Source organism: Excalfactoria chinensis, chromosome 11 (assembly GCF_039878825.1).
Source record: "Excalfactoria chinensis isolate bCotChi1 chromosome 11, bCotChi1.hap2, whole genome shotgun sequence".
NCBI classification, from domain to species: Eukaryota; Metazoa; Chordata; class Aves; order Galliformes; family Phasianidae; genus Excalfactoria; species Excalfactoria chinensis.
Genome location: NC_092835.1, coordinates 16,263,669 through 16,281,261, shown reverse-complemented (window position 1 = coordinate 16,281,261; position 17,593 = coordinate 16,263,669). Strand labels below are relative to the sequence as shown.

Genomic DNA, 17,593 nt, shown 5'->3' with positions numbered 1-17,593 from the left:
GTCTCCCATTGGTCGAGAGCCTGACAGAATCCTGGCAACCGCACGGCGCGGCGGCGCTGCGGGACAGAGCGGAGCCGCGGATTGGCTAGGAGACGGGAGGAGCAAGGGCGGCTCCGATTGGCGGAAGCCGAGCGGGGGCGTGGCGTGACCGAGGTTGGCGCTTGGGGGCCGGTTGCCAGGGCCCGGTTGCCAGGCGCCGGGCTGGACGGGCGAGTAGGGCCGGGTGGAGGCATCGAGGCCTTCCCGACCGGACCTCCGCGGGTCTCCCGGCTCCCGCAGGCCGCGCCACGGGGATCGGCGGCGAAGAGAGGCCCGGAGGCGGCGGAGCTGCGGGTGAAGCGGCCGTGCTAGGACAGAGAAGGGGTCGAGCCCCGAGCCGGGCCCAGGCGTGGAGCCTGGCGGCGGCGGGAGATGGCAACGGCCGTCGTCACCAAGACGGCCTGGAAGCTGCGTGAGTGACGGCGGGAGGCGGGGGGGCCGCGGGGGAACCGGCTGCAGGGAGCGGGCCGGGTTGGCGGCCGGGGCTGGGAGGTGGCGCTGAGCCCAGGTGAGAAAGGCAGATTTCTGTGCTGTCATCCTGAAATTGCCGTCATGGGAACCTGCGGCACCAGATCGCCCTGCTCTACCCTGAGAACCCCTGGTGCTGGTGGGGGGTTCGGTGTCGTTGTGCCCCGGAGAAAAGGCCCTGTGGGTGAGGAGAGGGCCCACAGCCCGGCCCTGTGGACAGGGGTTGGTTCCTCAGCAGTGACACTTAACCATCCACTGTATGACAATGAATGAAACCAGGAGGAGGAAAAGCACAGGGTGTTAATGCATCCCTGTTGGTAACAGCAGTGCTCAGCATCTGTACTTTCCTTTCTTATGAGTGAGTCGGTCTCTCAGTACTAATTGTACTGCTTGTTGCCTTTGGTTCTTTGCACACATACCTTCTTTAGTGTTGTCCTAAGGAAGATTGGTCTTTCAACACAGAGCACACGTACTTTCAGCTTGGCTCATCTCATTTACAGCCCATTTACCTGCGTAATTTGAAAGGTGTTCCTCCAGCTGAAGTGAAAGTTGCACAGTTTTGCTTTCAGAAAAACACTCAGAGCCGGAGATCAAAGCAGCTGTAATTACTGCTGCAGCTGCCTGATGGCCCTTTGGGTTAGTGGTGTGCTTTACTCAGTCATATCGCCCTTCCCACCAGAGCAACTCCAAGGGGAGCTGAACTGATTGCTGCCTGGCCCTTGTACAACTAATTTCATGGAATCACAAGGTTGGAAAGGACCTACAAGATCACCGTTGCTACCACAAGCCACTAAACCATCTCTCATAGCTCCTCATCCAGGTGCCTCTTGAACGCTGCCAGGGACAGTGACTCCACCACCTCCCTGGGCAGCCATTCCAGTGCCTGACCACTCTCTGAGAGAAAAAGTTCCTTCTTATGTCTAATCTAAACCTCTTCTGGTATAACTTGTGGCCATTTCCTTGGGCCCTGGTTGTTGCCTTGGAGAAGAAGCCAAACCCCTCCTCATCACAAGCTCCCTTCAGGAAGCTGTAAAGTGCAATGAGGCCTCCCCTGAGCCTCCTCTTCTATTTCATACCTATTAGGCCTGCAAACGCAGTAAACTCCCAAAGAAGAGAGCAGTCAAGGGAAGAAATTAGTAAATACATCTGCCAAAAGCTCTTGCCAAAAATTTGGGTGGATTTAAAAATGCATTATAAAAATTGATGTCTATGCAAAAGCGCTTCTTTGGCTTATCTTTTGCCACACGCTTGTATCGTAAGGCTTTCTTTCCTAGAACTCTAGTGTTTCTATCAGCCCTTCAGTTCTTAACAATCTTTCCATACCAGCCACGTTTGCTTCTTTGTGCCCCTTGAAATGCCCATCCTTCCTCTGTCACATTGGCAAGCTGCACTGCTGTGTTTCACTTTAGCACAGCCCATGCCACAGTGCAGCTTCACTTCTCCCTCTGCCGAGTCTGGCTTTTTGCTCTGTCAGGTAACAAACTGTACTGAGGCCCTCTGGGGTTGGATGCAGCTCTCCCAGTTAAAGGCCTTTCTCTAGGAGTCCATGACTGCTGCTTATCATTGCAGCTTCTGAAGCAGCTCTGCTGACTGAGACCCACCTCAGCGCAGAAGGAAAAGTGGCCTCTGTGAGCAGGTTGCTGCAGTCTTTAAAAGCTCCTGCACTGCTGCGGGGGAGAGAAGATGCTTTTAGGAAGCCATGTGAGCACTGGAGTCATGAAGCTTGGCCAGCAAACATCTTAAGTACAGCAGACAGTGCCCAGGAGGACTGTTTGAAGCCAGATAATAGTGTGACTTCTTATCTGAGTTGCACGCTGCTGCCAGTTTTCCAGTGCAAACCGGAAAGGCTTTCTGGAGCAAGAAGAATTTTTTTAATCTCTTTGGGAGGAATGGGGTGGAAAGTCTTTAATGCAGACCATCCTGACTGCTTCATTTCCTGCAGAAGAGATCGTGGCTCACAGCAGCAACGTGTCCTCATTAGTCCTGGGGAAGCACTCGGGCCGGCTGCTGGCAACTGGAGGAGATGACTGTCGGGTCAACGTGTGGTCAGTTAACAAGCCCAACTGCGTCATGGTGAGAGCGGGCCTGCTTCAGCTTCCTGGGGAGGGGAGCATTAATTCTGAGATAGGGAGGGTGGGGAACGAGGGAGGAGATTGTTGGGTTGTAGCCTGTGGGACCTGTGAATAGAATTTATCAATGCAAAGCCAGATGGCCAAATGCTAGCAAAAGATTGGGATAGAATTCGGTGATCAGTGAGGCTGCTGCTCCAAGGAGGATCAGGGATGGCCCTCTGCTCCAACAGAACTAGTATTTTCTCAGATAATGAATATGGAGCCTTCTGTTACTGCGCTGCAGGTAATTATAGCTTTGTATGAGGTCAGCTTGTCTTGTAGCGTGAGCTACAGGGGCTGAATTTGCATCTTGGAGTTTGTCCTCCTTGCAGGAAACATCCCAGGCAAGATGCATTTCCACCTGACCTACAGTCACTCATTGTCAGCACAAAGTTAGAATACTGACTTGACCGTAGGCTGGGAAAGAGTAATCCTGGGCACAGCATGTTAGAAAGAGTAGGGTTACCACTAGAGCACATTTAACAGCTGTCTGTACTGTATCACTTTTCCTTCAAGAGGGTGCTTTGGAAAAGTATCTTGAGCAAGTGTCCCTCATCACTTGTTTAATTAACAAAATAACGCTGCATTATGGAAGGATTTCTCTAGGCAGAGTGAACCTCATGAGATAGTGTTGAGATTCAAGATGGTTGCTCTTTGGGGACGGGGAGGGAGGAAAGGAACTTAAGTAGCACTGCAGCTTGATTCCTATTTGTCCCTCCCTGCGCAGTGACAGTTGCAGCCCTGGAGCACTGCAGGAGTGCTTGAAATCCAGAGAAAGCCCCATCAAAACAGGCGGCTTTCTGCTGCCATCCCCAACTTCTGTACCTGTGCGGAGGCACAGAGCTAGCTTAACTGTTTCAAAAGACCTGTGTGAGGATGAGGTAAAGCAGGGGATAATCATATTGCTTAATTGATGAGCAGAAGGCCTATAATAGTAGTGCATACACTGATATTAAATACTAGCCTTCTCAAAAGTCTTAGATAATTGGTAAGCTTTCAGATGCTCAAGGATGAAAGAAAATGCATACATGCGAATTATAAGCTCTTGCTTCAAATTAATATTTCAATGATGTCACCATGTTATCATTGTGACATCCAGTGCTGGCAGCAACATGTGGCTCCTTGCTTTTGGGAAGGTTTTGAGTGGCCCTGCTTTTGTGCTTGCTTTGATTTTGTAACCTGTTTGTGAGACCTATATGACCCACTTAGGATAAGCAGAGTGCCATTGTGCTTGCATAGCATAATTCCTGTAATATAAGCATGTGTCAGCCTCATCTGGGCATCTGCACTTAATGTTTAGCTGCACACATTTCTGTTGATGCATCCTTGAAAAGTTAGTCAGTGTTCCAGCAAGTTGGATAACATGGAAGATTGGTGCACAGTGCTAGCTGCAAGATGGTCTTTGGGATGCTCTACCATGGGGGTAGCTGCTGAGAAAAAAGCACAACCAGCTGGTCCCAACAAAATAGTTTCCAATTGAGTGTGAATCATGTGCCTTAAACAGTGCCCAAATCTGTGACAGTAACCATTGCTTGTGACTTGTGGTTTTTATTGCAGAGCTTGACAGGCCACACAACACCCATTGAGAGCCTACAGATCAGTGCCAACGAGAAACTCATTGTTGCAGGGTCCCAGTCAGGGTCCATTCGAGTCTGGGACCTGGAAGCTGCCAAAAGTATGTTGCTATGAGTTTTCTATTAGTACATACATTCTTGCAATATCTTTATGCTCAGTGTTTATGCCAACTCACAACATTCCAGCATTGCTTTTGTCTAAGCTTCCAGTACTGCTAGAGGGTGTTTGTGGAATTCCTACTTGAAACAGTAAAGCTCTGTGTGCACACTGAAGCAGAAGTTTGTACGTTTATCGTGGAGATGAAGCTGAGAAAGTAGTTTCCAGGATTTTGACCTCATCTGAGGCTGAAATCTGTATTCCAGATAAATTTTTCTACACATCAGGAGTAACAAGGCATATGAGTCATACTCATAGCCTCAGCTTAAGGGTTTCAGCCTTAATAAAAGGATACACCTAACTCTAACTCTGAAATCAGAATGGAAATTTGTTTGGTTCTACACAAGTCCTCCTGCTAGCTGACCTCTCACTTTTAGGTTCCATCTTTCCTTTTTTCTTCAATGCATTTTGAGGAATCTTTTTATTCAGTTTTTATATGGCCACGCAAGGGGAGAAATAGACAAAGACCTAATTGTTATTGAATTGTAAAAGCTGTGAACTCATCAGGCTCTGATCCTTTAAAGGACAACTGTTGAGTCATACTTTATGTATTGCCTTTTTGTCAAGTCCTAGAACAAATTTGCTCAAGTGCTATGAATCCCTTAAGTGGATTCCAGCAGAAATACTGTAAAATTAATAAGTATTTCTTGTGGAATCATAGAATCACTCAGGCTGGAAAAGACCTTAAAGATAATCAAGTCTAACTGCAACCTGATCATGTTACCTGAACTCTAACAGCTCTCTGCTAAATCACACCCCTTAGCACCACATTCAGACAGTTTTTAAGCACATCCAAGGATGGCAACTCAACCACCTCCCTGGGCAGCCCATTCCAGTGCTTAATACCCCTTTCTGTAAAGAAGTTTTTCCTGATATCCAACCTAAGCCTTCCCTGTGCAATGTGAGGCCATTTCCCCTCATCCTGTAACCACTGAGACCAACCCCACTCTTCTGCAATCACCTTTCAGATATTGGAAGAGGTCTCCCCTCAGCCTCCTCTTCCCCAGACTAAACATCCCCAGTTCCTTCAGTGTCTCCTCATAGGCCGTATTCTCCAAGCTCTTCACAAGCCTTGTTGCTCTTCTTTGGGCCTGCTCCAGCACCTCCATGTCCTTCCTGTACTGAGGTGCCCAAAACTGAACACAATACTCAAGATCAGGCCTCACCAGTGCCAGGTAAAGGGCAGGATGACTTCCCTAGTCCTGCTCACCACACCATTCCTGATACAAGCCAGGATGCCATTGGCTTTCTTGGCCACCTGGGCACACTGCTGACTCATATTCATCCGACTGTCCATCAGCACACCAAGGTCCCTTTCCATCAGGCAGCTTTCCAGCCTCTCCTCCCCAAGCCCATAGGGTTACTTGGGGTTGTTGTGACCAAAACACAGGACATGACACTTGGCCCTATTGAAACTAATACAGCTTGCCCTGGCCCATCAATCCATCCTATGCAGGTCCCTCTGTAGTGCCTTTCTCCATTCTGGCAGACCAACACACCCCCCCCAACTTGGTGTCATCTGCAGACTTATTGGGGGTGCACTCAATCCCCTCAAGATTATTAATAAAGATGTTCAATAACTGACTGGATTTAACTCCATTGACCACAACTCTTCAGGCCCAGCCCTCCAGCCTGCACTTCACCCAGCTCATCCAAACCATGGGCAGCCAGTCTCTCCACAAGGATGTTGTGAGAAAAGGTGGCAAACAGCTGGTGTCATAGATAATAAAGAGCACTTTTATCATTCAGACAGTTAGAATCAGTTCAGTTATAACATAGTTTGACTCTACCAGTGCAGGCTAACTGATCTGGCTGAAGTTAGTAGTAGGCTTATGAGCCAGCATCTGTGCAAGTGAGTGTTCCAAGTCTGGCTTGAGCTAATTGGTACCAAGGGAACTGTGATATTGTCCCAGATGACTGGTGGTGGAGAGAGATTGACTCTGTCATTATCTGAGCAACTTTTGCTTTTCAACATTGAGTTCTTCTCTCAGAGATAGATGTACCTGTTCAACGGGTCCCTTCTGGTTTCCAGAATTACAAGAGCATTGCTTTGTTGATGGCTTGCTCAAACACTGGTCCATTTTCTTTGCCTCCTGCTCTGAGTGCCCATTCCCAGTCTGGGATGCTTCCTGTAAGGGATGGTTGAAGGAGCCCCGTGCAAATACTGCAGCATGAAGAGGCAGAAGTTGGGCTTGCGCAGAGCACTCAAAAAGGGCCCATTTAATAGCCACAGGGTGAATGGTGTCCCTTCCAATTCCAGGCTGGAACTACCCCACCCTATTTATTGTTGTGCTCTTCACTACAAGTGGAATGATAACACTGTCAGACAGCTGCCTCCAAGCATACCTTTTTAGTCTTATGTTCAGATTGGTCACAGCTGAGTTCTATTCATAGTTTCCACACCTGAGGACAGGGATTTCATTAGGATCATTGAACGTTCCCTGTTCATTGCAGAGGAGTTGGGTTAGATTACCTTTAAAGATCCCCTCAAACTCAAATGGTTTTATGATTGTGCAAACATGGGCCTCATATTGCTGTTTCTGTGCATTGTGAGGGTAAAGTTTGGGTCAGTTTGGTAGAATCACCTGTATATATTCTAAATAATAAACCATGTATAACATTTGTTTAGCAGTGAGGATGGTTTTGCTAAACTCCTGCATGCTGTTGGGGTGAAATGAAGTACTAAATACTTGCTCCTAATTCTTTCTCCCTGCTTTGCTTCTCCTTTTCCCAGTTCTCCGTACATTGCTTGGTCACAAAGCAAACATCTGCAGCCTTGATTTCCATCCTTATGGAAGTTTTGTGGCATCTGGCTCTTTAGATACAGATATTAAGGTAAAGCTTGCCTTCCTCTAGAGATTACTCTCTACTTGCAGCCTTTTTGTTATGAAGAGCACCAGAATGTGCCTTGTACTGAGCTGCTGGTAGATGCTGTACATCTTCATTTGTGTGTGTGGACAGGTGTATTTATGAGTGCTTGTGAAATTCATGCTTGTGTCTTCCCAGTAGTAGTTCATGAGGGTGTCTCCTCAGTTATGGAATGTGACTTGTCCCACAGGGCTCAGGTTAGGTGCCTGCTGTGAGCTGGTGTCAGCAAGCACAGATGTACTCATCACTATGGACTGCACCTGCTTCAGCAGGCTGGTATTTGCAGCAGAGCTTTTGTAGTAGGAAATACCTTGCAGAAGTGATTCTCACTTGGTAAATTAGGCTAGGAAACGTAGCTGGAGCAAGCAGGGCTTCAGCAGCCCCTTCAGTGATTTCATTCCACTGTGTTGTCAGCTTGGTGACATGTTGTTTTGACGGGGCTCTTACACCCCCACTATACACCACGTACCCTTCTAAGCATATTTTGTTTGCTTTTTCTCCCTCTAGCTCTGGGATGTACGAAGGAAAGGCTGCATCTTCAAATATAAGGTAAAATTATAACTTCATTATCAGAAGGATTTCTGTCTTGGGTTTGTGGACTAACCTTATAGTGACCATGTGTGATTAACTTTCTAGTTTCCTGATATGAAAATAAAGTCTGCATGTGAAGTGGTCTAATAAAGCTCTGTAGGCCTCTGTGAACTGTATGGGAACACAAAATGGATATCACAGGAGTTGACACGCTTTAGTCTGGTTGGCTTCAGTCAGAGATAGAAAGCATCTATGAGTAAGTGCTTCTTCATGCTGTGACTGCTATTACCACAAAGTCCCCACTACACTGATGTAATGCTATAATGGAGTTATAATAGCAGGGTGGCAAAGTCTTTGGGTACAGCAAATAAGAACAAGCCCAGATGCAACAGCCACAGAAATGAAGGAAAAAAAAGCTGCTTACCTTTGGAAGGCCTCAGGTAGGAAGGGATCTCCAGCAAGAGATACCCCTACCTCCACTGCCAACCCTTAAATGAGGTCTGGGAAGGGATGGATCCTGGCTCCACCCCTTCCAGTCACTCAGGTACACTGCATACAGCTGAGCTCCCCTGGGCTGACCCTGCCTTCCCACCAGGTGCTCAATCACTGCTTCAGGCTGTGACTTGACATTTCCACTACAGTTGACATGATTCTATTCACGGAGCCTTTTTCTACCCAAAGAGCTATGAATTAATTCTATACTGTTATATATAAATCCCATTTAGATGCCAATGTATTGACATGCTCATCTGTCTTAACAAAGAAATCTGTTTAGCTTAAATCTGATTCTCATTAGTTCAACCAGATCTATATTTACCACTCTTAGACTGATGCCAAAAATGTCTAGATAAGAGAAGTTATGCCCATTTAGTGTGGATGGGTCTAGTCTTGTGAGTGCTTAATATCCTGTGAGTTGTGGACTCTGAGAAACAGAGAAGGGCAACGAAACTGGTGAGAGGTCTGGAGCACAATGGGGTCTTATGAGGAGTGGCTCAGGGAGCTGGGATTGTTTAGTTTGGAGAAGAGGAGGCTCAAGGGAGACCTCATTGCACTCTACAACTTCCTGAAGGGAGGTTGTGATGAGGAGGGGGTCAGCCGCTTCTCCCAGACAGCAAATTGGATGCAAGGAAATGGCCACAAGTTGCGCCAGGGGAGATTTAGATTATGTGTAAAGAGAAACATTTTCTCCCAGAGAGTGGTCAGGAACTGGAATGGCTGCCCAGGGAGGTGGTGGACTTACTGTCCCTGGCAGTGTTCAAGAGGCATCTGGATGAGGAGCTATGATGTGTGGTTTAGTAGCTTAGTGGTAGTAATGGTAAGAGATGGACAACTGGACTACATGATCTTGTAGGTCCTTTCTAGCCTTGTGAATCTCTGATTCTGCATTGAAAGACAAAAGCCAGAATTCCCTCTAAAGGAAGGAAAAAGAAAATTAAAAAACAGGATAATTGTTTTTCTGGTTGCAGAGTCACACACAAGCAGTGAGATGCCTTCGATTTAGTCCTGATGGCAAATGGTTAGCCTCTGCTGCTGATGATCACACTGTAAAGGTAATTTATTATGACATCTCCCTTATGTTATGTGGAATACTTGACTTGCTGGTTGGTTGGTTGGTTTGTTTAACCAGGAATTACCAACAGTCCCTCATAGCCCCCTTTTGTTTATTAGGCAGCTGGCTGGGCTCTGTGGCTTTGCCAGGACAAGTGTTTGTTGGGGATCATGTCCCATGGCTCAGAGCATCCCAAAATGAGTGGGGTGTGATAAAGTGCCCTTGTCCTGCAGATAAGTTGGCACCGTGCTCATGAAAATTCAGGTTTTTATGATGGTAAAATTGGGATACCTAAACACGGCAGCAGTCATCTTAATAGAAGTTGCTAAATAAATGTACTTAGTCATGTTCACTAAGTTGGATATGCCATATCAATTTCTGGCTCTGTCCTTGATTTCTTCCAGCTATGGGATCTGACTGCTGGGAAGGTAATGTTCGAGTTTACAGGGCATTCTGGCCCAGTCAATGTTGTTGAATTCCATCCCAGCGAATACCTTTTGGCTTCCGGCAGCTCTGACAGGTAAAGACAGGGGAAAGAGAAAAAAGGGAATTGTTGATAAGTTTCCTTTCCTGATGCCTTTCCATTCAGGAACGTGGCAAGCAGGAATGTCACACAACTCAAACCATTACAAGAGCGTGTCACCTAGCCAACAGCATGTCATACCTGTAATGTACAGAATATAGAGCTCTTACCTTCTCATCCAGAACTGCTGATGCTTTTTGCCATGCTAGAAAACAATGCAGTGGGCTTGAGTGGCTCACTAATCCTACGTGTATAACAAGCAGTGCTCTGGTTCTGCTCTAAAAGCCTATACATTTCTAGAACCTCTAAGCATCTTGGGCTTGATTTATGTATCTTAGCTACACAATCTTGCATGCACAACAGTGGAAGTTGTTCTAGTTTTGGGTGGGTTACTTTAATACTTGATCCTAAAGTGGATTTCCGGACAGATGAGCAGTGATTTTTGTTCTGTCCTGTGCACAGGACCATTCGTTTCTGGGACTTGGAGAAGTTTCACGTTGTGAGCTGTATTGAAGAGGAGGCTACTCCGGTCAGGTATGTTAAAGTCCTACCGCAGTGTACCAGGCACAGAGCAAAACTGGGGCTGGACTGGAGATTTTAGGAGAGGGAAAGCTGAGGAGAGAAACTTGAACTGGTTCACCAGATCAGTGGGGTAATTAGTGAGAATAGTGCTGGAGGTGTTCGGTGAAGTCAGGGACACAGCCCTGGGGAGCTTGCAACGTTGCAAAGTTGTGTCTATATTCTCCATCTGCCTTCTCCCAGGTGTGTTCTTTTCAACCCGGATGGCTGCTGCTTGTATGGAGGCTTCCAGGATTCTCTGCGTGTGTACGGCTGGGAGCCAGAGCGTTGTTTTGATGTGGTCTTAGTGAACTGGGGAAAAGTAGCTGATTTATGTATCTGCAACAACCAGCTGGTAAGACACGGTTTGCGAGGAGCTGGGGAGGTGGTGGTAGTAAAACATGAGATAAATCCTCCTGCCTGCTTGCAGGCCTCCTGACCTGTAAGGCTGCGTTGGACTGTAAGAGGCCATGCAGTGTATCCTGCACTGAGTCAAAGCTTCTGGGCTATTTTTTTTCTTTCCAGGAGCTTTGTGCTCCACTTCATCTTTGGTTTGTGGAGGAAAGAAGGGGGACTTAACTTGACCAATCACAGATAAAACTGTATGTTTTGGAATAGCCCTTTAATGAAACATTGGCAGTTTCCAACTGAAAAAGCCAAAGCACTGAGTTGACACGTTCTCAAGCACCATCACTCAGGGTCACTCCATCATCATGCCTGATCTCAGCAAGGCTGACATGGTCCATGCTGTTCAGTGAACTGCCTTGATCTTTTGCCTCTGCAGATTGGAGTTTCCTTTGCACAAAGCACGGTCTCTTCCTTTGTTGTGGATCTCAGTAGAGTGACAAGGTCAGGTTCGGTTTCTCATGGGCTGCTCAGGAACAATGAGCCTCTGGCTCAGCCCACCCCCACAGGGTCCTCCCTTCGTCGCAGCTATGACAGACCCTCAACTAGATGCAGCAAGCCTCAGAGGTAAGGGAAAGCTGCTTTGTTGTAACTTGAAGAAGGAGCTTAGTGCTTTTGTTCTGTCTAAAAGGGTCTGTGTGGGGCCTGGCCCTAAACAGCATCTCTTTCTTTCATATCAGGGTGAAGCGCAGTTCAGAGAGTGAGAGGCGCAGTCCCAGCAGTGAAGAGGACCGGGATGAGAAGGAATCCAAGGCTGAGATCCAGAATCCAGAGGATTACAAAGAGATCTTCCAGCCCAAGAATGTCATCTGTTAGTACCGTGGCTTATTGTGCTTTTGAGTGATGTGGCTAATTCAGAGCAGTAGGCACTAAACTGATTCATCAGCAGTGAACTTTGGTGTACTGTAATAACAGCTTCACCTGTCACCTGAGAGAGTTTAGATAACTTCACTGTTCTGTGCTTGGACTCTGCACCACAAAGCACACTGGTAAACTTCTGAAGGGTTACCCCTTTACTTGGATGCAGTGATGTCTGGTTGAAGTCTGGCCCAGAATCCAGAGCTCCATTATAAGCATGGAGCCTTTCTGTCCGGGTTAAATAGCACCACTCTATTACAGGGTCTTTTATTTGCTTAGAATTCTGATACACGTAAAACCAGCAGCCTCTCTGTTAAAGAAGGAAAGGTAAAATATGTGCTAATTGTTGTTTAGGAGGCACAAAACAATGTCTCATTTTCTGTTAATGAGGAAAATGAGATACTCATAAAGAGTATAAAGTATAAAGGAAGTCATTATTTTGATTTACTTTTGTAAATGAGTGTATTTGGGGGTCAATGTTTGTTCCAACGTGATTTGCTGTGACAGTGCCTTGTGCTTCATAATTCTTCAGCAGCGAGCTACACAAGTCAGCTTTGTCCCATCCATGAAGGCTAAAAGCCTTTGGCTAAATTCAGCAATAACGTCAAGGTCTGGAGAAGATAACTGCTTGCTGTATCACTGATTGCCCTAATCAGTGGAGCTGCTGGAGATCTCCCAGCTCCAAGGCTGACTTATTACTAATCTGTAGCCTTGGATGACTCTGTCATTTATTTTCCTTTCTTTCTCCATAGCTCGAACTCCTCCTCATACCAACGAGCCCTTTCCAGCCCCCCCAGAGGATGGTGAGTTTGAAAATAACAGCTTGGTGGGGATGGAGTTAATAGTCCTTAGAACAGGAAGAGTTGCACGTATGCAGTAATCACTAATTGCAGACTGGCTTTACAGTGCCTGTACTCTTAAGCTTCTCTTGTGAGCAACAATCCCACTTCCCACTTCTTTCTGTCTTGCTAGAGCCGGTAACTGCAAAGGAAGCAGTGAAGCCTATCCAACCTGTGGAAGTCCAAACCCCGGTGCCAAAGCAAGAGCTTGTACGTACAGTGTGATCTGTTAATGGCTGTTCACACCCCTGCTGGGTGGTGAATTCTAGGAAGTTTGCTATTTTTAATCAAGCTCATTCCTCTTTTAAAAAATAGTATCAGTGCAGCTTCATTCTTAGTCCATCCACATGGCTTATCTGAGCAGCAGACTTGGAGGCTGGGCCTTCAGCAGGCAATGGCTGTATTGCATTTGTTTGCTTCTCATACGATGATATTTTTTCTTTCACCTCAAGTAAGGGCACTCTGAAGAGAACTCAGGTGCTTCATTTCTGCAGGCACTCAAACTGAGCCAAAATCTCAAGCAGCTTCTTCAGAACTCTCTCTGCCTTCAGGCTGGCCGTGGCCCATTGTCCTAACTTTTGAAGGCAGTAACAGTGACAGCATTCAGCACTTATGCTGGAGTGTCTGCGTGTTCTTTGCAAACCTTCACTGAGTTGTGATGTGTACTTAAGGGATACTTCATTGCCTTCTAACCTATACCAGCAAATGAGAATTTGTTTTGAGGGGAAAGAAGGCGAGAGACTAAGGCCATATTCCCGCTGCTAGAACTTCTGTCCCAATTTCTCCTGCAGCCTGAGTCATTTCAGAGGCCACCAATTGCTTCTTCAACTCCTATGCCCAGGGCAGAGCCATCAGTTATTCCTGCAGCCAGAAATGAGCCCATTGGCCTGAAAGCTTCTGACTTCCTACCAGTAAGTATCTTCAGTCAGACATTTCTGTTGGTGTTGCATCAGAAAGTGGCTCCTCTTGGAGGTGCAGAAGGGTCTCTTAGGTGCTTTCTGCAGCCTGCAGTCATTAGCACTGAGCACAGCAGCAAAAGAGCATGTTTCCTTCTGCTCTCCTTCTGCTCACGTGGTGCTTCCCTTGCCAGCTTGCTCTGCTGCCTCCCAACTGCTTCAACTTGCAGTTCCTGTGGGGTTAGCACCTCAGGGCTGCTGGACCAGCCAGCCCCCTGTTTGAGTGATGGCAGGCTGATGCAAACACAGCAGTGTTGGTCCATGCTCCAGAGGAATGTGTTATTAAGCCAGGGCACAAGGGATGGGACAAAGACACTGAATGAATACTAGACAGTGATTCATTTAGAAAATTGTTGTGTGCCATTACACATACAGCATTATTTCATGACAGCCATTACCTCTTATATCTTGGAGGCCTCTTGGCCCTCTGTACACCAAAACTAACACTCACCGAGGGCAGAGAAAGCTCTTCCCCTTTCTGTACCATCCTGTCCTGTTATTGCTCCTCTACTGGTGTCTGTACTTTCAGGCTCTCAAAAACCAAAGCCAGGCTGAGCTCGTGGATGAAGAAATCATGTCCCAAATCAGGAAAGGCCACAAGACTGTGTGCATGGTGCTCACCAGCCGCCACAAGAATCTGGACACTGTGCGGGCCGTGTGGAGCACCAGTGACATCAAGGCAAGGATGTGGAGAAGCCTGAGGTTCATGAGGGGAGCAGCTCCATTGGCTGCTGTGGGACTTTGCCATACAAAAGATGGGATCTTACAGTGCCTGTGCCCAGGGGTGTGTTGCAAAGTGCTGCTGTGTCCCAGCTGGGCTTGAAAGGTCACAAGGAAACATGGAGAGGGTTATCTTCACTTACCTACAATCTTTCAATTTCTTCTACTGTGTTTTTTTGACAAGTGGTATTTATTGCACTAGTCCAGCCTGTTCAGACTTTGCAATAGTTTTCTTCTCCTTCTCTCTCAGAACTCCGTGGACTCTGCTGTAGCAACCAACGACCTGTCTGTTGTTGTGGACCTCTTGAACATTGTCAACCAAACAGCGTGAGTGCTGGATCTCTGGGATACCAAAGAGCTGTCTGGCTGTGTCAGGACATGCACCTGCCTTGTGTCCAGCTGGCCATTGCAGCAGGAAATGCTTGTGCTTGTGGTCGCATCTCCGGCTCTGCAGTGCCAGCGACTGCTGGGGTTGTACAGGGTCTGTTGGTAAATGATGTCTCATAAGAAAAATCAAGTCTTAGGGCTTTCATAAAGTGATTCTGCAGGGAGGAAATGAAATGTCAGAACCTGCTGCTTTCTATCGCAAGGGGGAGGTAGTGAACTTGCTCAGTAAACTTGGGCTCAGCTACATGCCAGAAAACTTCATTTGTGTCAGCTCAGCTTTGGAAAACCTCATGCTCCGACCTTGCAACACATGCTTTTCTTTTCAGGTCACTCTGGAAGTTGGATTTATGCACTGTAGTTCTGCCTCAAATAGAAAAACTTCTCCAAAGTAAATACGAAAGGTGAGGCCACGAGAACACGGTGTGTTCGGTGGGAAAGATGTGGGTGCTGATAGGAGGGCTCCGCTGGGCTGAAAGAGATTTGTGGAAAATCACAGCAGCTAAAGCACGATGCTGGTACAGCACCTGGAAGATAACAGTGGAGTGGCCAAGTGAGTGTTAGGAAATGATATGGGAAGAATGTGTGGGCAGGAAGTCCTCATTAGGAGCAGGATGTTTAGGTTTGGTATAAGTGTGTAGGTGAAGGCAGCTGGGAGCCAGGAGGGGTCAGATAGATGTAGAGCCAGTGGGCTCTGTGCACTGATGAGAATGAAACTGTTAACTTGGGACAAGGGGAATTCAATCCCACAGCAGTCTTGGTTGCTTTGAATCTCGTCTTTAGGTGGGAAGGCAGCACGTTGCTTAAGATGGGGTTTTCTACCCTTTCCTATAAGGATCCTGCCAGGTGCCCTCAGCGGGACGTGTCTGCTCTTGAGCAGGAAAGTCCCACTTAGGAGGGTGTATGCCCTGGGAAAAGGCTCGCTCGTCGGTCTCAGCTCCAACTTAGACACTACTGGCACTTAGCACTCGTTGCTCTTACCTGTTTGCAAGTGGTGGAGGGAGGGGGTTGAGTCCCTACCCCCCTCCCCCGATCTGGATGCGTGTAGGAAAGGAATGAAGTTCAGGTGGGGTCTGATTCTCTGTTTGCTTTTCAGCTATGTGCAAACGGGCTGCACCTCCTTGAAACTCATTCTGCAGAGATTCCTGCCCCTGATCACGGACATACTTGCTGCACCACCTTCTGTAGGAGTGGACATCTCCAGAGAGGAGAGGTAAGCACTTCCCACCTCCACTCGCTCACTTTCAAACCAGCCTTTCCCTAGTTGAGCTTTGCTCCTTTTCCTCGAGGTTTTGATACTAGACCAGGCATGCCTTTCCTTCTGTCTGCAAATACCAACCCCTCCTGCTCTAAGGAAAAGGCCAAAGACTGCTTTTCCCTCTGTCTGTGCATTGAGTCATACCTAAACAAAGCTCAAGTTTGTCAGAAGTAAAACCAGCCAGTGGCTGCACCCTTCACCTCACAAAGCACAGGAGTTTTCAGCTATAGGCCTTGGGCTTCCAGTTCATTCGCAGGGTAACTCTGCTTTGAGAACCAGCTCTCCGGAAACAGCACCTCTTTCCTCCTCAGACCTTACTGCCAAAGGGGAAAACAGGCGTGAAAGAGCCCTTGTGAGGATGCCATTCTCCTGCTTCATCAGAATGCGGGCTGGAGACCTGCTGTTCCTGCAGAGTTGTGCTCTTGTTCCAGTCAGGCCATTTGCAGGGCTTGCATTTTTCTTTCCTGCTTGAGATGAATCTCGGACACTTTGGGAACAGGCACGTCTCCCATGTGAGCATTCATGCTGTGTCTGCTGTTTTCACAGGCTCCATAAATGCAGACTGTGCTACAAGCAGCTGAAAAACATCAGTAATATTGTGAAGAACAGGTCCGGGCTCAGCGGCCGCCACGGTAGTGCCTTCAGAGAGCTGCATCTCCTCATGACTGTGCTGGAGTGACAGCTGCCACCTCCGCATGCGCCAACACGGGTGGCCAAACTCCCCTCCGTGCTCAGTCTGGCTGGGTTGCACCTCTCTGCGTGTTCATCCTTCCCCACGGCACCGTAGGGAACACGGATCTGCGTGGCCAGCCGCCTGTCCAGAAGCAGTGCCAGTGGGGGCAGGTGGAAGACTGGAGTGGAGCGACGCGAGGGGACCTGGCTGCAAAAAGTCCCTGTTGTGGAGCAGCTTCGTTTCAGCTCTTCACCTTCACCATCAAACTCTGCGTCTGTGTGCTGACCTTGCCCTGAGCGGAGGGCTCCAGGCCTGCTGCCACTTCTCCTTCACCCATTTGTGCTGTTGGTTCTTTGCCACTTGGCTCTGGCGGCCAGGTCTGCTCCTGTGCAGCACGCTGAGGACTGCAGCTTCTTCCCCAGTAGAGCCAGCTGTGGGATGAAGAGCCCCGGCCCTGCAGAAAGGACTTACCCTCCTCCCCAGGCAGCTGGGACCAGCCCCTGTAGCTTGCTGCAAAACACGTGAGCCAGGACACTGCACCGCTGCACGTGGTGTAGCCACAAGGGCCAATAACGGTGAGGGGAAGTTGTCCTCCAGCTTCTCTGCATCCCTGCAGGTAACCCTGCGCCACAGAAGATGGACTTGAGGTCCGCCTGGATCTGTTGGCACACAGGACTCGGTTAGGACTTGTCATACGCGTCTGCCTTTGGGGGTGATGGTGGAGGAGCAGAGGGACACGGACTGACGTCTTTCTGCATCCACTGCACCGCTCGGACTTCCTTTTCCCTAATAAACGGCTATCAGAACCTCCTGCCCCTCTTTCTTCTGTCCTGTGGGGAGAGAGGTTCCTGCTGGTGCTTCCCGCTGCTCCTCCGGCCCCGTCTCCTCCTTTTATACACTGGAGCTGCTCTCTAGGAAATGTAACTTATCACAAATTGTATTAAAACGTTTGTAAGCCTTTTGTTTTTAAGCGGTGTTACGTGCCTCAATCTCCTCCCCTCCTCCCCAGCTCTTGTCTCTCAGGGCCACGTTCTCACCCTTCCTGCCACCAGGCTGCTGTGAGTAAGTGGCTGCCGTGAGTAAGAGCCGCACTCCCCGAGCACCTTGCAGGAAGCCCGTGGG

The 17,593-nt window shown here is 48.1% G+C and overlaps 1 protein-coding gene across 1 annotated transcript; it reads left to right on the top strand.

The window, feature by feature from the left end:
* Positions 1-267: 267 nt before the first annotated feature.
* On the top strand, positions 268-17,439 carry KATNB1 (katanin regulatory subunit B1). The gene is made up of 19 exons (XM_072346277.1): positions 268-451; positions 2,450-2,580; positions 4,176-4,293; positions 7,084-7,184; positions 7,725-7,766; positions 9,215-9,298; positions 9,702-9,817; positions 10,283-10,354; positions 10,583-10,733; positions 11,163-11,350; positions 11,464-11,594; positions 12,394-12,444; positions 12,614-12,690; positions 13,272-13,391; positions 13,966-14,115; positions 14,407-14,483; positions 14,870-14,944; positions 15,637-15,753; positions 16,345-17,439. The coding sequence occupies exons 1-19, from the start codon at positions 412-414 to the stop codon at positions 16,475-16,477; spliced, it is 1,974 nt and encodes a 657-aa protein (XP_072202378.1). The 5' UTR covers positions 268-411; the 3' UTR covers positions 16,478-17,439.
* Positions 17,440-17,593: the final 154 nt, after the last annotated feature.

Bases quoted from the DNA above. Each gene is read 5' to 3' on its own strand.
- KATNB1 (XM_072346277.1), top strand. From the start codon at position 412: ATGGCAACGGCCGTCGTCACCAAGACGGCCTGGAAGCTGC. The intron at 12,445-12,613 runs GTGAGTTTGAAA...CTGTCTTGCTAG, and splicing joins TCCAGCCCCCCCAGAGGATG to AGCCGGTAACTGCAAAGGAA. The intron at 14,116-14,406 runs GCAAGGATGTGG...CTTCTCTCTCAG, and splicing joins GGAGCACCAGTGACATCAAG to AACTCCGTGGACTCTGCTGT.